Here is a 21,065-nt window from a genome sequence, read left to right on the forward strand (position 1 = left end):
TAAGGTGCACTGTGCATAAGTTTTGGTTATCCTTAGAAAGAAAGAAAAATGAATCAGCATGACCCAAGATTTAAAGATCTCTATAAAATTGCTCTAAAATCCCAATGGGTTATTTGTTCTCAACAAGATTGTACCCAAGTGGCAATCTTACAGCCAGTTTTGACTTTCTCCATGTTTGACCGATCATATCGCTCAGTTTCACGACCAAAAAAAGCTCACATGCACACAATGCAGAGTCACAGAACGCGAACTAAATAAAACCCGAACACAATTGCTGCATATCCTTCTCATTCTGTACAATCCGAATTCCGAAATATCTCTCTGCATGACCCAAAACAACCAGAAAACCTGCCAATGTGATCGAGAAATGGCCGAGTCCGAACAAAGCAGCGTCTGGGACGTTGTCATAAAGCAGACCAAGGAGGCTCAAGAAAAGGGTAGTGATCCTCTTCTCTGGTCAATGCAAGTCTCGTCAAATCTGAGCTCTGCAGGGGTGTGCATACCTTCCATGGAGCTGGCCAACGTGTTGGTCTCATACATTTGTTGGGAAAACAATGTGCCCATTTTGTGGAAGTTTCTTGAGAAGGCCTTGATTTTGAACATGGTGCCCTCTATGCTTGTTCTTGCTCTGCTTTCCTCTAGGTCTGTGTTTCTGTTTCTGTTTTCCATTTTTAACTTTGTAAATTATTTTTTTCTTTTTTGGTATTTGATGTTCTTGGTTTTATTCCGATCTTCTTTGAATTTTGTATTAGGATGTATTTAGTTGTTGTTTCATGTCAGTTCACTGCTGTGCAATTTTCTTCTTGTTTTTTGTTGGATGAAAATGAAAATTGTTTTGTTTTACAGGGTTATTCCAAATAGACGTGTGCAGCCAGCAGCATATAGGCTTTACATGGAGCTCCTTAAGAGACATGCTTTTTCACTCAGATCCCAAATTAATGGGCCTAATTATCAAAAGTGAGTTTCTAGTTTCAGTCACTTACAGGGAAGCTGACTTTGTGTTTTTATGGAATTTTGCTGGTGATCATTAGTAATTGGGGTCAATTCTTTTGCAACTTTTGACCCATCTTCTTCATACAGGGTTATGATATCAATAGATACTATTCTTAATTTGTCCAAGATATTTGGTCTGCAAACAAGTGAAGCTGGGACTATTGTGGTTGGGTTCATCTTTTCGACCGTGTGGCAATTGCTTGATGCATCGTTAGACGATGAGGGGTTGCTGGAACTTACCCCAGAGAAGAAGTCTAGATGGCCAACTAAACCCCAAGACATGGAGATAGACGGTCTCGATAATCATTGTGAGAAGCGGATTGAACATCTTGAGAGATTACAGAATCTTAATACTTCGATGGCTATTGAACTAATCTGGCAATTTCTGCAAAATGTATTGACTTCCAAGATTCTTAACTTGTCAAAAAGAAACATGTATGCTGGCTTGTTTCTTCTTTTTCAAGCTTAATATGCATTCTATGGTGTTGTCATATAGTGGAAGTGAAAGCAAATGGGACAACTTCAATTTTATTTCGTTGTTTGGAAGTCTTACTCCCAGAAAAGTTTTCTTGTAACAAAGTATTTTGGGCCTTTTAAGCATATACCTTTTATACAAATACCTTATTAAGTTTATTTCTTGGCCTGGAATGAGATTTTTGCTTGACACTGTGCTGCCCCTGTCTCAGGCCTATACATTGGGAGGCTTTTATTCAGCAATTACATCTGCTTGCAGAAAATTCATCAGCATTGAAAAACAGCAAAGTTACTAGTCCTGAGGCAATTCTGCAGCTGGCTTCAGATATTTGCAGAACCCCACAAAATTCCAAACTGCGTTCGGTACAAAAGTGCCATTCGATTATGGATTCTTCTGAGGGACTAAGCCGTGGAATTGGCCGCTCTACTATATGGCTTCCGCTTGATCTGGTACTCGAAGATGCCATGAATGTTACGCAGGTCAATGCCACAAGTTCTGTTGAGGTTATCACTGGTAAAGTAGATATTGTGGTAGATCACTTCTTTTATCAATTGCTAGCAATAAATGAGAATAAAAGTTTGTTTCTTCTCAGGTTTGATCAAGGTCCTTCAAGCCATAAACTGTGCAACTTGGCATGACACCTTTTTGGGTCTATGGATTGCAGCACTTCGTCTTGTCCAACGGGTTAAAAATTATTACTGCTTGACCATGATACTCTTTGTCTATAGTACTGTCATTTTGAGATATCACACTGATTTCCATTTGTTTACTTTTTTCTCTTTTTATGTTACTTTTTACTAATTTTCAGGAAAGGGATCCTGTTGAGTCCCCTATGCCTCACCTAGACTCTCGCTTATGCATGTTGCTGTCTGTCACCCCCCTTGTGGTTGCTGGTCTTATTGAGGAAGATGAAAGTGCACAAGTAGACAAGAAAGAACATAGCTTTGTCAGTCACTGGAGAAAACAAAAGGTCACAGGGAAGTCTCGCAATGATTTAGTCTCAAGCTTACAGATGCTGGGAAATTTTATAGGACTGCTGGCTCCCCCTCGTTCTGCTGTTTCTGCAGCGAATCGGGCTGCTGCAAAAGCAATGTTCTTTATCTCAGGGACTAAGGTTGAAAGTGCATACTTGGATTACATCAGTACGAATGACATCTCGATTGATTGCTGTAAGTAAAACCTGAATTATACATTCAGATTAAGCTTTTTACTAGAGAATGTCCAATTGGCATTGCATTGTCATTCTGACCCTCTGAATGTTCGTCCCTTGGCCCCAAGTTTCTGACCCCATGCTGTTATTATCCCACTCATTAGCATCTATCACCCCCTACATGAATTCAGAAGGATGCCTACTTCTCTATTTTATGAGGGACTGCTTTTTTGTGGTATAAATGTATTTCTCTCTAAACTTTGTTCTATGTCCTTGTTTCAGCAGGAAACATGCGCCATCTGATAGTTGAGGCTTGTATAGCAAGAAATCTAATAGACACATCAGCATATTTCTGGCCAGGCTATGTGAAAGGATGCATCAATGAAATACCTTTAGAGCCTGCTCAAGTGCCTGGTTGGTCATCGTTAATGCAAGGGTCGCCGCTTACTCCATCGTTGACAAGTGAATTGGTTTCAACTCCTGCGCCAAGGTATACTTAGATCTTCTTCTTCTTAAATTATATTAACTAAATTAAAATGTGTTGCTTTCTTAGTTCCTGGAACTTTCATTTGAAGGCTTCTAGTGTTCTGCCTTAATGATGCCATCAATTTCAATATGATCATGGATGCTAGTCTTTACATGATACCCCTATTATTCTCAGTGTATAGCCAGTGCATGCATGGCCTAACTTTTGTTGTCGCCTTAGGTCCCAAAAATCTCAGGGCCGGCCCTCCTATATGTTGATTTTGGCCTCATTAAGTAAATGAATGAGTTATTCTTAGCTAAATTTATAGATTTTCTGATTCTGGCCTGGTCTTCAGACACCCCATTTTTTTCCTGAAGCCAGGTTTACAGATGCTCTTTTTCTTCTTCTTCTTCTTCTTCTCTGTGTGTTGTGTGTGTGTAAATCTAGACAAGGTAAAGCAATTGAATGTAAGCTCATGGTTTTGGTGGAAGTTTAACAGAGCTGGAAAAAATATTTGAGGTAGCCATCAATGGCTCAGAGGCAGACAAGATATCAGCAGTCGCCATCCTTTGTGGAGCCTCCCTGATTCAGGGTTGGAATATTCAAGTAATGAATTCTTATCCTTTCCCTTCTCTTACATTCTCTAATTTTCCTTCTTTATCATCATCATCATCATCAAATCTGGTTTCTGCGAAAGTAGCTAATCATTCTAATTACATTTAGGTCTACATTTCATGTAGGAACACACTGCTCATTTTGTTATTAGGTTGTTGTCTCCTCCTTGTCCTGCAAATTATTCTGGAAGTGGCAGCCATCTGATAGGCTATGCTCCCCTGCTAAATGCGCTTGTTGCTGGGATATCAAGCATCGATTGTATTAAGATTTTGTCACAACTTGGCATGGTACATGTTCCTTTCATCGAGCTAAAAACATCTCCTCATTACTTAAATAAAGTACAATATTGTACTGAGTTTTCTAGGTTCCTTGGATGAGCTAATAATACTGCACATTTAGGTTATTTTATTTCCACAACTTGGGAAAAGGGCAGAAAAATGAAAAAAATAATAAAGAAAATGGGGATTTAAAAATACTAAATGGTAACTGTTATTTGGGAATTAAATCTAGTCAAAATTGAACCTAATTTTTTTTAATACAAGCGATAGTCTAAACTACAAGGGAGGGAGATTTCTCACACACACATTTGGTTTTGACTGCTGTTTCCAGGTTCCACAGCTGGCATGTTCATTGATGACAATCTGTGAGATTTTTGGGTCATGTGTACCCAGTGACTCATGCAGCAACACAACAGGGACAGAAACCTCTGATCCTCATACTGTGTTTTCTAATGGATTCACACTTCTTCTGAAGCTGTGGAGGTTTAATTATTGCTTTGCAGATCGACCAGGACATGTCTCAACCGTTCGATCTAACCTCTGTCCTGAATACCTTCTATTAGTACGAAACTCCCACCTAGCATCCTCGGCAAATGTCCACCAGGATCATAATACAAGGAGACTTGCAGCAGTTGCAAGCTCATCATCTGCACAACCCATCTTTGTTGGTACGTTTCCAAAGTTAAAAGCCTGGTACATGCAGCACAATGCATGCATAGCTTCAACCCTCTCTGGACTTCCCCGCGGAACCCCCGTTCATCACCACGTTGATGAGCTTTTGAACATGATGTTCAAAGAAAAGGAGCAAGGAAGACAGTCTGCAGATACTTCTGCAAGTGGCAGTTCATCTAAAGAAGCAAATGAAGAAACCTTTTTAAGTCAATTGCCTGCTTGGGATATTCTGGCAGCTGTTCCGTTCGTAGCTGATGCTGCTTTAACAGCCTGTGCTAATGGGATACTCTCTCCCCGGAAACTGGCTACTGGTAAGTCTAAGCCTCCTCATCTAATTTCCTATAATTGGATTCATGTGTCAACCAGTTTTGATAAAACAGTTGCTCTTCATTATAATTCGGTTCATATGTGCACTACTAAGACCTAGATGTTCTTATCTTTAGGGCTTAAAGTCTTGGTTGATTTTCTTCCTGCATCTGTGGCAACCATCGTTAGCTACTTCTCAGCTGAAGTAACCAGGGGTGTTTGGAAACCAGCTTTTATGAATGGAACAGATTGGCCCAGCCCTAATGCAAATTTGTCAAATGTTGTGGAAAAGATCAAGGAAATTATAGCTGCCACTGCTGTTGAGGTGTCAAGCGCTGCTGCTTCAGGTTTTTTTTTGTTTTTTTTTTTCTTCCTACATTACATAAATGTGTACACATAAAAGATACCCATTTCTCAACAGTTTGATCGTATAAATCCCAGAAGTCGATATTAAAAGTTCAAATAACATCAGAAATGGTTCCTTCTCACTCTATTCTAGGATCTATTTCTTCAATAACATGGCTAAGGATTGTTGTTGTCACAGATGGAAGCTGTCAAGCTACAATGCCGTTGCCTCTTGCTGCCTTAGTGAGCCTTACTATAACATATAAAACCGACAAAGATTCGAAACGATACCTCGACTTAGCTAATGTGGCTTTGGCCTCCCTTGCAGCAGGTTGCCCATGGCCCTGCATGCCAATTGTTTATTCACTCTGGACCCAGAAAGCAAAGCGTTGGAGTGCCTACTTTGTCTTCTCTGGATCTCGTACTGTCTTCCTCCAACACCGAAATGCTTTTGTCCAGCTTCTTAAGAGCTGCTTCACTGCCACACTTGGCCTACATTCCACTCCTCTCTCATACAACGGAGGTATTGGAGCTCTTCTTGGCCATGGAATTGGATCTCATATCCATGGCAGGGTTTCTCCTGTTGCCCCGGCGATCCTCTATCTACATGCTTATCCATATTTATCAGACATTGTCTTCTTGAACAAAGAGATTGTTTCCCTCTTGATGCATTCTGTGAGAGAGATAACAGGTAGTGGGTTTCCTATAGAGGGATGCAAGATATTGAAGACGGCCAAGAATGTAATGATACAGGGAAAGTATCAGATGGCTTCAAACTTGACTCGGGTTAAACTAGTGGCTTCACTCGCCGCTTCTTTAGTGTGGTTATCTGGAGGCCTAGGTCTGGTTCAGTCATTGTTTAAAGAATTTCTGCCTTCATGGTTTGTATCTGTTCACAGCTCCAGACAAGAGGGAGAACCAAACGGAGTTGCATGGCTAAAGGGATATGTGGTTGCATACTTTGCATCTCTATGTGGAGGCTTTGTATGGGGTGTTGACTCATCATCCTGGGGATCCAAGCGGCGTCCAAAGATTCTTGGAACTCACATGGAATTTCTTGCAAGAGCACTAAATGGCCAGATATCTCTTGGCTGTGATGAGACCACTTGGCGCTCCTATGTCTTGGGATTCATGAGCCTGATGGTGGTTTGCATGCCAACTTGGATGCTGGAAGTGGATGTAGATGTGTTGAAGACAATTAGTAAGAAGCTGAGGCAGTGGAATGAGGAGGAGCTTGCTCTGGATTTGCTGGGGATTGGTGGTGTTGATTTCATGGGTGCAGCTGCAGAAATGATAATTCAAAGCGAGCCATAATTTCTTGTGTTTTGTTTACCTTTATTCTTCGCTTAAAAAATTCAGCTTGCCAATTGCAGTGATACATTTGAAATCGCAAATTACTTCACTTCTTTATGGTAAAAAATGAAAGCCTTCATAACAATTACGGCAATCCTCAACTTCAAATTGACCAAAACTTTTGAGTGTTTTAGAACCCCAGCACCCTCATCATACAACATCACTATGCCCCGGTGATCTCTTCAGTCTTAGGCTCTGCATTGCTCGCCGTACTGAAAAGGCTTCCTCCCACTTCCCTGCATCTGCGTATATGTTGGATAGGAGAACTCTACCTGGCCCATGAGATGAATCCAACCTTGCCAAATTCTCTGCGGCCATTTCTCCTATTTCCAAATTCCCATGTGTTCTACATGCCGCTAATAACGTGCCCCATATCACTATGTCGGCCTTCATGGGCATGCTCCTTATCATTTTCTCAGCATCTTCTACTCGCCCAGCTCGGCCCAGGAGATCCACCAAACAACCATAATGCTTGATATTTGGTTTTATGTTGTAAACGTTCTTCATGCTTTTAAAATACCTCTCCCCAGCCTCCACAAAGCCAGCATGGCAACATGCACTTAGGACTCCGATGAATGTGATTGAATTGAGTTTGACATTACGCCGTTGCAAGTCCGAAAATATTTCGAGAGACAATGTTGCATGTCCGTGCATGGCCAACCCACATATAATGGCATTCCATGGCGAGACAGTAGAGGCTTTGTCTCGGATTTGGTAAAACACCTCTAAGGCTGTATTGATACTCCCACATTTGGCATACATATCGATGAGTGCTGCACTTAAATTGTCATTAAGAGGAATGGAGTTCTCAAGTACGTATTCATGGGCCCATCTTCCCTCTTTCAATGCGCCTAATGTAGCAATTGCAGAGAAAACACTCACCATCGTAATTTCATTTGGTTGGATCCCACTAGCTACCATTTTCTGAAAGAGTTCCAGAGCCAATTCAGGTTGTTCACTCTGTGCATAACCAGAAATCATGGAACTCCATGAAAACACATCTCTTTCAGGCATCTCATTAAACAAAAGCCTTGCCTGGTCAATCATTCTGTTTCTTATATATCCTGCAATGAGTGCATTCCAAGACGCAACATGCTCCATGATGCCCTTTTCAAACTGAAGATGAGCAAGGCTCATGCGGCCACAAGCTGCATAGAAATTGATGATTGTTGCCTGTATAAAGTCATAGCAGTCAAAACCTTCCTTTACAATTCTCTCATGAAATTGTTCACCTTCATGTATTGCCTCGGACCGCCCACATGCTGAAATCAAATCTACAAGCATAACATCATTTGGTCCCAATCCGGTACGCAGCATTGCTCGATACATCACCATAGCTTCGCTTAGCCAGTCTACTTGCACATACCCATCAATCATTGTACCCCATGAAACCACATCTTTTGTATGAATCATGTCAAACAACTCTCTGGCCAAATCAACAAGCCCAGCTTTTGCATACCCATTTAACATGACATTCCACGAAACTATATTCCTCTCAGACATCTCATTAAACAAACTTCTTCCTTCCCAAACACTTGAACAACCGCAATACATGTGTAACAAATTCGTAGAAACAAGAACAAACCCCTCAAGCTGCAACTTAACTACCAAAGCATGAAGCATTCGACAATTACAAATCCCACCCAAATGGGAGCAAGTTGAGATTACAGTCGCCATTGTCACCTCATTCGGGATCACACCGGCGGACCTCATGTCCTTAAAAACCTTAATGGCTTCAGTCCAACACTCATTTTGGGCAAGGCCCATTATCATGGTAGTGTACGAGACACAACCTTTCCTGGGCATTATCTCAAACAGCCGGCGCGCATTGTCCAAGTGACCAGATTTCACATACCCAGCAACCATAATATTGCAAGACACCGGGTCCAACTCAGAACAAGAACCGAACAGCGACTCAGCATCGGCGATGAAGCCGCATTTGGCATACATGTTAATCAAGCTGTTGTTGATGAAAGTGTTCGAGTGGAGCCCAGATTTCAGAACAATAGAATGGATTTGTTGGCCTTGGAAGACGGCCACGAGGGATGAGCAGGACTTCAAAACCGAAACCAATGCGAGCTCGTAGTTGTTGTGGGTTTGGTTCGTTCTGCATTTGAAGAACAAAAGCAGATGGTCTTCTGGGTTTTGGGTGGTGGCGGTGGAGACCCATTTGAGACCTAAACGAGAGAGGTTTGGAAAGCCCGGGAACGACTTGGGTCTCAGAGATACGAGCATGGGATGAGACCATAAGACGCGTTGAGAGGGGTTTGATTTGAACTGAAGGAGAAAGAAGGTTTTCGTAAGCTTTGTTGGCACACGTCCTTGAATTTATAATTTTTTTTCTTTTTTGATAAATGAATTTATGAATTTAAAGTGTGAATTTTGATGAAGCAAACATGAAAGGAAACTTTTTAGAGAGTGCCAATAACATCACCCCCCAAATACAAATGGAAAGGGTTTAGAAACTTTATTTTTTCCTTGATAGTCTAAACTATTATAAATTAATTTAATTTAATTTACGAAAAAAAGAATTCGAACTTAGGTTTAAGGGGGCAAACTCAATGCCCTAACTAATCTAAACTATTATTATTTCTAACTAATCTAACTAATATAATCATCTCGATTCTTTATTATTATTTCTTTTTCATATAAATAATATTATACTTTAATCTAATCTAAACTATAGGGGAGGGGGATTCGAACTTGGGTGCAGAGTGAGAAGCACATCCGCTCTAGCCAACTCATTAGCTAAGCCCATGTGTGCAACTCATCTCGATTCTAAAAGGTAAATGATTATACAAAAGTTCAAAACCATTTAGCTCGGCAAGCATGGTAGAGAGGATGATAGATTTAACGTCAAATAAATATCCAATTGACATTTCATATATTTATTCTCATTAAATTTGTTATATCCTTCCAAATGTGAGAACTCGCTCGAAATGATGCTTCTCTAGACAAGTTTGTTTCAGACATATGCGTATGCGCCACCAGAATATATGCTCAAAGAAAAAGAATTGTTTCGATTGAGGGTGAAGTACAGACAAAAAGAAAAAAAAGAACATCTATAATCTAACAGGTAAATGATAGAACATGTAAAGGGAGCTCTGGTGGCGAAAGCATCCCGAACAATCAGCGATTGTCTCCTCCATTAGGAACCATACTGGCAAGAGCCCTGCAAGACCAGAGGGAGTTTAGATTATAATCGTCCTCAACCTTAAACAATGCAGATGCAGCCATGGATAGCTTGCACGGTTGCAATTCCAAGTAAATCGTCGATAACACTTTCAAGGTTGGGTCATACAATAGTTAAGACACAAACAATACCAGCCTACAAAAGCAATGAGTTCGCCTGCAAAGAAAATAATAGTTCAACAACCCAACAAATACATTTGATACCTACTGAGGGAGGGGGTGGCTTAGGGCACTATCTTCTAATGATAAAGTGAAACAAGCTGCAAATAACTGAAATTTAATCAAGAAACACAATGAACTAACCAATGACAAAACTAAAAACGAAATTAGCACAGTCATCAAGCTAATTGTCAAAATCTTTCTAGGATTTAGAACTGAATTGAACCAGAAATGCAGCCCAAAGGACACCCTTAAAGTGGACCCATCCTGAATAAGGACAAAGAAAATTGAACCCTAGGAGCCTACAGGTTCTTGCTAAACTATATTGCTGGTTTCTCACTATTGCCTTGCACTACCACTCCTGCTCTCATTCGACAGCTGCATTGTAGGTAAGGTTCTAGAAAACAGACCAAACTACTCTCTTCCCCAAACAGCGAATACATTAGTGAAGGCCTCTTATGGGGGGTTACCTTCTTACACAATACTAATGGCTGGTCAGATAGATCTAGAACCTGCAATGGCTGGGTACTATAAACTGGGATGCCCCATCATGCTACAACAATAAAATGAAGTACCCAACAAACATCAAGACAAATACAAGAACTTAAATCACCATATCATTTTTGAAAAGGAGAACTCAATCATCATATCATCATCCTAATCCTATTAGTTTATACCAAGGACTCAGGTTTGTGTATATACTAATTTTGTGGAGAAAAATCATATAGAACCATGTTCTGCTCCAGTTTGTCTACCAAGATCATACAAAAGCTTCTTCAAATTCTGATTAAAAGCTTCCCACACCAATCGTAAGATAATCTACCTTCTGCACCACTGAGGTTGATGTCTGGTTTATGGACTTAGAGACAGACCCCTAACTTATTGAGCTCAAATACTACTGATCCAAACCCCAATTCTCTCCCTAATACTTATGGAGTAGAAGGGTAAAATGGGCTGTCATTAAATCTGGCCCATTTGTGCTTTCTTTGGTGCTTGGGACGACTAAATCATGTCATGCTCATGCAGTGCTTTAATCGTGTTCGTGTCATAGTTGCGTGGTGCCTTAATCATGCCCCTTCACTTCTTTTAGGGCCTCATCAAGGTCGTGTTTGGCATAGATCATAATACAAGCCATTAGACGGGTGATGCCGTATTGTACCAAACTTGTTTGAAACATGTCATGTCGGTACCATACTCGTACAGTACTAGCCCAGATTGCTTATCTCTACTAGGGAGTACTCTCCTGTTTAATAATCACATGTGCATGCTATTTACACAGATAAATCTAAACACAAGCATAAATCTAACAGTGCACTACCAGAGATATATCAGACCAAAAAAAAAAAAAACAACCAAAGATATATGTCAAACTGGACTCATATATGCAACATACACTATTGAACTCCCAGATAATTCAGGCTCCACTGAGCAAACAAAACATTATTCTAGCCTAGATTGTTTGGAAATTCCAGATCCAATATGCCATAGCTACAAAACAAATCTAGCCAGAGATACAAAATGAAAAGACACATTATCTGTAGTTTATTGTTTCAGTGGTGGATGAATGATGAAAAAGTCACTAAAAGCAAAATCTGGCGACACAGAAAGAGTCCTGCTTCTGAAAAACCCAGTGTTCTACCTTTTACAATATGGACTTGCTGTCATCAATGAAGCATAATCCATATGGATCACATGACTTCTTGAAGATATTATATGAGAGATATCAAACTTGGAGTTGGAGTCAGACCTACATATTAAAGTCCTGCAGATGACTATAAACAGGTAACCAGAGCATAGAGTCTGCGACCAGCTCCGAATAATGAGATCAAGGTTCATGCATGGATATCTATCTAATCTCTACCTCTACAGCCCTTTGGAAGTCAAGAGACCTGGCAATACCTTGTAAACATTTTATACGAATTTCCAAAAAATTAAGCAACCCCTTTAAAGTTCAAATGTTCAATTCATAGCATCCATTAAGTTGCATATATAAACACTTTTCCACTCCAAATTGAAACCTACCCAGATCAATACAAACAAAACATGTACTCAATCCAATTTCAAATCCATATAATCGAAGAAGCAACCAAATGCATGCATGACAAAGAGCATGAAAGAACAATATAAATCAAGAAAACACATGATATACCAACAAAAATTAACATTTCCATGAAAATCTGAAAACTCACTTCTTATGCCGGCGCCCTCGCTTGGGACCCCAACCTTCGAGCTTGGCCACGGGGCACCCGCATCGCGCCCGAAACAGCAGAACGGCGCGGCCATTGGGGGCCGCCATCTTCCTCAGCTCAGACCTGAGACACTCGTAATCGGGATTGCCCTCGCTCCCGCCCTTCCACGGCAGCTTATCGATATCTTTCGACCCGGTCTTCACACACTCCTCGGTCTGCAATTGCAAATCGAATTCCATGGCTTTCTTCAAACCCTTGCACCCAGGCCTGTCGCACTTTCTCGATCTAGTGCCACAGCAAAACTCGACTATGAACAGCGCGACGGCAAAAAAAGCGACGAAGCCGACGACATAAGGGACCGGAATGTGGTGGAGGTGAATGCTAGAGTGAGAGAGGAGGAGAGAGAGGGAATTGAAGATGTAGGAGAAGTAGGAGGTGATGAGGAAGGTCCCGGAGAAGAGGACGAGGATGAGGATTAGGAGGTCGAGGGTTGCAGAAGGCGAGTGCTTGCAGAGGAGGGTGCAATTAGGGTTTCCGTTAGGGTTAGGGTTTGAGGATTTGGGTTTGGGGGTTGGGGAGGACGATGACGTGGCGGCGGCTGAGGAGGGCATGGTGGTGGTGATGGTGGCGAATAGCATGTGGCGCATGTTAGAGAAACGCAGAACGGGGGTTTCTCTCTTTTTTTCCAAATTTATTTATTTATTTACTGAATTTTTATTTATTTATTTATTTAGAATTAAAATGAGGCATTGTGTTTTGTATGTATGAATTTCGGCCTTTGGGGAAATGATGGGGGGAGGGGAGTAAGGGGAGAAGAAGGCTGCTGCTGGTGACGGAGGGCTCCTCCGTTCACGCGCCTTTTGGAGCGAGTATAGCAAGAACCTCCAAACCTTGTTGCGTTAACTATGTAAAAAGTATATTCCTTTTTCCTTTTCATAATGTATTTATAAATTTCCTATAAGTAATTAGTTTAATAAGGAATACTTAATTGAAAATCTTGTTTAGTAAGGGTTTAGCGGTTTAATATCTAAATCTAAATTACACGTGACTTTTCAGTTCGCTTGACGTAACATAATATTTTGATATTCGAATAAGAATCACGTGTTAAAACTCGAGATTCAAACGAATTGCATCTATTTTCTTGACAATAGATCAAAGCTAATTAATTTGGATAATGAGTTTAACTCACGAAAAATTTAGTAACTAGTTTGAGAAAATAAACAAAAACAGAAGAAAATGAGAGGTTTGGTTTGGGTAAGGCTCACCCTTGTGTCTAGACATTTTACTTATTTCAACCTATAAAGCTGTTTTTGGTGCCTAACCTCATTGACTATGTTTTAGTTTTCAATGCCGACATGAACTGATGGTGGACTAAGAGTCTGAGACTAATAAAAACGAATTAAAAGTGAGAACCAAATTTGGCTTTTTGTTTGAGGATTTATAACCACAAGCAAAGTATAAAACGTTAACGTTGTACATGATAGAGCAATGCTCTTGTAGCCAGCCTAACAAAAACAAATAAATGGACCAACAATTTGTTTGAAAGTTTTATCAACAAAAGAAAAGAAAAAGGGTAGCTGATTGTTCTGCTCCATTGATATATGGTCCATAACTTTAGCTGAGAAAGTAAAGAAAAGGAATCAGAAAATAAAGAGAGAAGTTGGGTGGTCCATGTATGAATCATATTGACAGTCCAGATTTCTATTTGTTGCTAGGTTTTCTTGATTTTTGCTACCCTCAGTTGTTCACGTGTGCATGTGACGAAATCTCACAATTACTAAGAACTTCACATGCATCAACAGTTAGAAATTATTTGTAAAATTACGCACGAGTGCATAAACAATTAACCGTAGCATACCTCCAAGTGTTTTTATTTTTTATTTTTATACATTGGATTCTCGTGACCGACTCTCAGTTGGCAGCCAATTTGCTCAGTTTTTGGTAGAATGTATTTTGGTGGTGAAATTAAATAATATGGTATCAGAGTTTTAGTTTTGAAACCCACGAATATTAGTTTGTTGTATAATAGTAGTTGGTAATTTCATTCCCTAACCACTTAAAATATTTAATACATATCTCATATAAAATAACAAAGAAAAAATTGGATACATCAGACAAATTCATGTCCAACCAAACTGATTTTCCACCAAAAATTAATGTAAGAAAAAGACTTGATCCATTCAATCAGAATATTTAATTCTATATTAAACATAATAAATAATTAAATAAATTTGAAGGGCCAGGTTCATTTGGTCGACATAATTTCGATCAGTCTATTGATGCCATGATAGAGAGAACTTTAATTCTACAAGGCAGAAAGAGCTTTCAACAGAACAAATTTAAGATGTACATCTGATTCTATTGCAATGTTTCTTCCATATATGCTACAAAACATGCCTTAAACACCTTGAAATTTCTATCACATATTGATATCACTCCGCCAAGCTCAAACTAAACTTTACTTCAGACCCCCACCAATGACTATCTAGAAAGCTCATAAGATAATTACATGATTAAGATATTGACAGTTCTGGGAACCTCAGAAACAAAGAGAGGGAGGAACCTAGAACTCACGATCAGGGAAAAGAAAAGGAGCCACAAGGGACCAAACATATAGTCCAGCAGTAACCCATTCTGTGCAGATTCGGACCCAAACCGATGTCCAACCAACGTCTATCAGATCTGAACTCTCCGATGAGTTGGTCCAACCCGAAAGAAGCATTGCTGAATACATGCTAGCCAAGGCAAATATCAGGTGGAAAAAAGTGTAGGAATAACTAACAGGTTTTGCTTCTTTTTCCTTGGTTTCTTTCCCTTCTTCCAACTCTTTGCCATCGAGAAGAGGTTTCTTTTCAGCTGCGCCTGTGCCACAAAGTTCAAGTTTGGAAGTACTTAATATGTAGGAGTAGCTTTCATGAATTGCAAATTCATCTTTATTGCTTCCATTGAATAAAAAGGATTACAAAAATTAGTTTTGAGTACCTGCCCTCGGTGAAGATGGTGGTGATAAAAAAGTTGTGGATGATCCAGCACGAAGTGCAGAGTATAAAACTGAAAGAACAGTCGTCGCCATCCCAAGAAGAAGGGTACTTACAGAGACTGCTTTGGAATGGTGAAGACCATTGCAAGCATAGCCACGAGGTTCACTGGAAAGAGCTGTGTAGAGCACATAAGCACTATAAACAGATATCACAGAAGCAGGAAGGAGGCTGCCATTAACCTGTTTCAAATTTCCAGGCCAAAATCATTATGCAGGTTAATTCTCAGTATAAACGTGACACTCTCTACCATAAAGAAACTATATTGACCAATTTAAATTTTTCAGTAGCAGTATTACATTGTACAACCAAATATGATGAATCATCTCAAAAACTAAGCACTGTGAGTCCCAGACCATTCCCTTCAGTAAATATAAGTGAGAAAGTTCTTAAACAGTGTAGGTAAACTTGCTATTGAGCCTTGCAATGCTTTATTCCAGTTATGTAATCCAACTTTTGATGCAATTCACAGTCATTTTAGTATTGCGCATGATTTGTAACTCTCCATGTGGTCAGTATGTTTCAGTGGATTTCTGTCCCTAAACCTATAGGGACTCCAAGATCTCATCCATTTCACCTAATTCTTTGAGCTTTATGACTAGGTTCTAATGGTTTGCATGATCTGCCTCAGGTCAGCATTGTCACAGACTTCTTTCACGAAAAAAATTAATTCTTTTAGATTTGCAGTACTGTGATCACTTTAACCTTATTAACCACAGCAAGTTCCTTCAAGAGCATCAGCAAGGCATGGGATTGAAATTCTATGCCATTTACATAGCTACAGGAATAAGTCTAATGATCGATAACAAATGGGGCATGCAGGACATATTACATAACATGTGATACAAATGAACAAAGTTGACCATCTTATCCTTACCTTAGGGTGTAATGCAATTACTGCAAATGAAAATGCAAGAACCATGGTCATGACAATAAAGAAGATATTAAGGCCACAGTCTTCGCCAGAGGGGTTGAACCAAATGAACATAATGCCTGAGATCGTAAATGCTGCAAGGTAGCATACAATTGATACAACAAGCAAGGCAATATACCTGGAATATACACATTTATAGAGTGAGTATAGAGTGAGAACTCAAATTAAACACGTGAAAGGGAAAATGATAAATGAGTACTTAAACCAACCATTTTTGTTCATCTTTCTCCACCCATGCATCATTCCATGAGTGAGTAAAGTCTAGTAAGATAAGCACTTGAACGAGTAAAAATAAGCCAGCCCCAAATTTTGAAAGGACACCTGCAAGCACAGGGAACAATATAAATTTTACTATTAAAGATGAGAAATGGTGGGGAGATAACCATCCATTAGAATCAGATTCATGACTGGCCCAATAACGTGGAAGTGTTGGCCCCTTGCATCGTATCTAAGATCAGCATATTCATCTTATACCACAAGCCAAGCCCTGAAGTTCTAAAATCCAACCAATGAAAGATTTTGTTGTTATATTCAACTATCTAGTTATTTTCTCAATAGTCTGATGGGTGGACTTTATTTCTTGTAGTAAAAATGAGGCCATGAAAGCAGTTTTCCCTTACTTTAATTGAAATTAATCAACTCTGTGTCAACTAATGAAAGAAAGGAGATGGTTGATTCTAAGATCCCATATGTCCTATTTATATTCCACAGCTCAAAAAGAATAATTCATCCCCTAGTAAACAGCACAAAAGCCAGGAATCTCAAAAAGCATCCAAATTTCTATATATTTTCAAACACACATATTAGTTATCATATGCCAAGGAAATGCATGATGGAAATTTTAGCTGGAGTGAGAACCGTTAGCATTCAAAGCATTAATTATTAAATAAGGGCTGAAAAAGAGAACATTCTTATTTCCAAAAAAATTCAAAGAAGCATGTTACTATCCTATTGCAAAGAATACATTTTCCAGGGAAATTTTAGGGCTATTAGGGCTACAGCGTGCAAATTATTGTTTCACATAATGCCAAAAAACAGCCAAGACAACTCCAGTAGTTACTTTTCCTTTGAACATCTCAAGCACACACATCAACAAGGCAGGATCACATCATTCTCAATTGCACCCGGTTAAAGAAATGAATCAGACTCAAACTGAATTTAATCAATTGAGAAACAAACTAACCATAGATTGTAATGACGATGTCTGGAAGGAAAAACATGAGAATGACAAGCAAGAGCCAGACCACCATCTTGGCAATCCATCCACCATGATGCCAGGAATCCCGTCTGTCATTTTGATCCTTCACTCCAATCATTATAAGGGCAAATGCGACGAAAAACAAGAAATTCCCCAAGCTCACACGAAGAACTGCTTCTATTTGATACCACTCCTTGGTGTGAGTCTGAGAAGAGCTTATCCCTGTAAATACCAAAAAGATATCAAAAATCAAATCTGCAACAGTCACAAACAATACTCTGGGCAGTGAAACAAGCTTCCCACTAAATCTCAGCCATACTCATTAAGATTATCAGGAAACGAATGTGTTGATTTCCAATTATGGCATTGCCAGTTTATGATCAGAAAAATGCAACTGAATTTCCCAATTCTTAATCTAAAACAACGCAAAACATCAAGACGATTATATAGTTCACATTTCTTGACATTTAGGGGCAATTAATTGCACCCCATGACCAATCTAAACAAACGAAACCCAATTCATAAAATTCAGACTTGGATGCAATTCAAAAATTAACACGCTTCTGCAACACTAAAAACTGCAAAATCTGATCATTTCTCACGTACCCAATTAAAATTAGTTCAAAAATCGAATAGGGTCAGTGAAGAATGGGACTCACATGGGATTTTCTCTAACAGAGGAGCTCCGACTTCTCTGAGGATCCAAGAAACGATCAAGGAAAGGCCGAAGAGACCACAATAAGCAAGTCTAGCTGATTTCTTGGAAATCCCAGAGGCGACGGAGCCGCACAGGCCGCAAGTAGAAGCACCAATGCAAGACAAGCAGCACGACATCTCTGGGCCTACTGTTCTGTTCTTGAAAATTCTGGGCTATTAACTGGGAAGGCGTTGAAGGCGTTGAAGGGTAAGAGCGGTGTAGGACTGGTAGGTAGCTTGTGGGCTATTAACTGGTTTTGTTTTCCTTCCTCGTTGTTATCTCGCGTATTCGCGCACGTAATTTCAAATTTTAATGCTCATTGGCCGCTCGGGTCTTCCCCCCCCCCCCCCCCCCCCCCCCCATGATTAGATGGAATATACGAAGGCATAAAAGTCAATTTGCTTCTGATTTTATCAGATTTTATGGGCTCATGCTTTGCTTTTGTTAGCCTGGACCCAAAGAACTTTTCGATGTTCATCGTGTTGGCCCAAACCAAAAAGTGATTATACTTGCACCCAAGACACACCAAAACAGAACAAAATTAACAAAATTGTTAATGACCCACCCCAGTATTTTTGTTTGAATTTTCTAATTTTTCCTCGACGATTATAAAACTAGGAGCAAAAGAAAAAAAACACCACAGCAGCTCTTCCCACCTCTATTAGATCATTTTCACCCATTTATCATGGCAAAAGGTAAAGAGAGTCAATAATTGTTACTATTCATATGAATAGCCTGCCCTAGCAATTTTGTTGTTGATTTTCCACCCATTGGCATGGCAACTCAATGACAACTACTATTCACATGAGATATGAGAAGAAGAATTTGTATAGAGTTTTGGTGTGGGAAGTGAAGAATATGGCTAGGTATTTATAAAATTAAAAAAAATCTGAAATTTTTGGTATTCTTTTTCCTTTTTTTTCAATTTTTTCGTTATTTAAATTGACTACTGACGTTAGCATTAAGTCATCTTGCCCAGGCAGCAGCCCAGGCAAGTCTTGCCTTGGGCCGTGAAGCCCTTGGCAGCTGGAAACGGGATTGGGGGCCTAGGGTGCTTCTTGCCGGGGCTAGTCCCTCCTGCTGGAAATGCTCTTAGGGGAAAAACTTACTTATACTGGGGATCAGGGATACCACTGTGGGATAGTGCTATCCCGAGCCAATTGCCACTTTTCAACATGGAAATGTATAATAGATTTAGAATAACGTTACAGGTATTCCTGTTAGTTCTTCTCCTTTATTAGACCTGGCTCCAAAAGACAACATGAACTTTATACAAGGAGTTCGCCCAGGACAAGTAAGTTGTATCAAGTTACATGGAGAAAAACTCCAAAGAAGACTTTCACGTCATGAGACAAATTGAATGACAAGTATCGCGCGCCATTGAACAGAAGTCTCGACCCAAGTTTTTCTCCATTAACCTCTCCTATGAGTACACGCACCCACCAGCCAAAAGTACAGTTTTTCTCCTTGGAGATGGTTGCCATTTGCCAAAGAAGTCATTACAATCTACATGCTCCACCACGACATCTCTCTCAACTGTAGCTGAAGAGTCGCAAAACATGAACCCACCTGGCTGTCACCATCTTTTTGTAGATAAACCTTTTTTTTCTCTCTTTCACACTAATTTAAAACGCAGCTCTTTGCGGGCTGTGTTTCTTGAAAGGGAATGTTTTGTGATTGTGGTGTTTCAGTTAGTCACATCCCCAAAACTTAAAATCAAAAGAACACACTTCACTTCACTTCCCACCTTAATTATTGCAACTTCCCCAAAGACCCAACAAAATGCACCCCCCACCAGCATTGGATTTTTCCTCTTTCTAATCTCTTAAAGTAAAGTAGCTCAACAAACCACTGGCTTTCTAACGGTGTCCCCAAGCTCCGCCTCATCTGCTACAAGTGTCTGCATGAGTCATGACCCTCTCATTGAGCCTGTTCATAGGGCCTATCTGGTTTGGAGCCAAGTTAGCTGGACATTAGCGGATTATTTTCACTCAGGTCCACAAGGATAGTGCTAGACTTAAAGATATCTTATCCTTGATGCCTTCTGCTTGGAGATAAGGTTTGTGAACAGTTTGATTTGCCAATCTTTAACAGGGCAGTGAGACATGATTAGACACGTGGAATGGGAAATGCGATTGTGATGTTCTTGGGGGGGCTTGGCAAAGCAAGCACTCTGTCACAGTCTTGGCCTTTTGGAAGCCACTTGGGACTTAGCCACAGGAGGAGTCACCAAAATTGGCCCAAAGAAGAGAGATACTTATAAGGAAACTCCCGTAGGTAGAGGTGACAATTCGTGTTCGCGCGTGTCGTGTTTTCGACCGTGTTTAGGGTATAAATAGAATCACATGTGAATATGATACGATTATTACATGCGTAACATAAAATAATAAACATAACCCATTTATAATAATCAAAATAATTACTTATATTATTGTTTCCAAGTCGTGTTCAAAATTTCCACTCACATGAGGCTGTCCAAGGCAGGATAATAACGTGGGGTTAATTGCAACATGAATAATAGAAAATAAAGTCCATGTTATAAGTACTTTAAACTACTTTGAAGTTGAAGAGGGGCAACTATGAATTAATGGCAGGCAAAGTTTATCTGATTAAGACGTTTAAGGCGGATTTAGAGGTAGAGATAGAGTTGTAGAAAGCACGTGACATTGAGGTGGTGTGAAGATACAAGTGGACCCAGTGACTATAAGCATGGAAGGCCATGAAGGTTGAAGCTGTAGTCTTCATGTGGATATAAGATATCTGGCTTGCAGATAAATGCCAAGACAAGGCATGCACCTGAGATATATTTGACCCCAATATAAATATAATTATAATTAGTGGAAGTAGCTAAGAGATAGCAGCAAGCTATGGGAAACTTGGGTAGGAGAATTGCCAAGTGGAAGAGAATGGTGAGGCAACAGAGAGGGAAGCTTTATATTACAAGGGTCTGCATTTCTATGCTTCTTGGTTGCCACAAGTACTCTTGATTTGATTTGTGGCATCCA

At 39.8% G+C, this 21,065-nt stretch overlaps 4 protein-coding genes across 4 annotated transcripts; 1 reads left to right on the top strand and 3 right to left on the bottom strand.

The window, feature by feature from the left end:
- Positions 1-267: 267 nt before the first annotated feature.
- On the top strand, positions 268-6,614 carry LOC110750425 (mediator of RNA polymerase II transcription subunit 33A-like). Its single transcript, XM_021950760.2, has 12 exons — positions 268-642; positions 847-957; positions 1,081-1,428; positions 1,680-1,981; positions 2,061-2,152; positions 2,277-2,637; positions 2,901-3,108; positions 3,576-3,690; positions 3,825-3,986; positions 4,309-4,960; positions 5,093-5,302; positions 5,500-6,614. Exons 1-12 carry the CDS (start codon positions 326-328, stop codon positions 6,612-6,614), a joined length of 3,993 nt encoding a protein of 1,330 aa, XP_021806452.1. The 5' UTR covers positions 268-325.
- On the bottom strand, positions 5,284-9,076 carry MEF18 (mitochondrial editing factor 18). Its single transcript, XM_021950761.2, has one exon. The coding sequence runs from the start codon at positions 8,886-8,888 to the stop codon at positions 6,804-6,806; it is 2,085 nt and encodes a 694-aa protein (XP_021806453.1). The 5' UTR covers positions 8,889-9,076; the 3' UTR covers positions 5,284-6,803.
- Positions 9,077-9,648: 572 nt separating this feature from the next.
- LOC110750484 (uncharacterized protein At5g19025) lies at positions 9,649-13,050 on the bottom strand. The gene is made up of 2 exons (XM_021950829.2): positions 12,194-13,050; positions 9,649-9,825 (listed from the first exon to the last, which is right to left on the bottom strand). The coding sequence occupies exons 1-2, from the start codon at positions 12,838-12,840 to the stop codon at positions 9,783-9,785; spliced, it is 690 nt and encodes a 229-aa protein (XP_021806521.1). The 5' UTR covers positions 12,841-13,050; the 3' UTR covers positions 9,649-9,782.
- Positions 13,051-14,516: 1,466 nt separating this feature from the next.
- LOC110750456 (Serinc-domain containing serine and sphingolipid biosynthesis protein) lies at positions 14,517-18,393 on the bottom strand. The gene is made up of 6 exons (XM_021950796.2): positions 18,023-18,393; positions 17,349-17,585; positions 16,375-16,486; positions 16,109-16,283; positions 15,176-15,413; positions 14,517-15,055 (listed from the first exon to the last, which is right to left on the bottom strand). Exons 1-6 carry the CDS (start codon positions 18,195-18,197, stop codon positions 14,757-14,759), a joined length of 1,236 nt encoding a protein of 411 aa, XP_021806488.1. The 5' UTR covers positions 18,198-18,393; the 3' UTR covers positions 14,517-14,756.
- Positions 18,394-21,065: the final 2,672 nt, after the last annotated feature.

Source organism: Prunus avium, chromosome 1, assembly GCF_965620075.1.
Source record: "Prunus avium chromosome 1, drPruAviu1.hap1.1, whole genome shotgun sequence".
NCBI lineage: Eukaryota > Viridiplantae > Streptophyta > Magnoliopsida > Rosales > Rosaceae > Prunus > Prunus avium.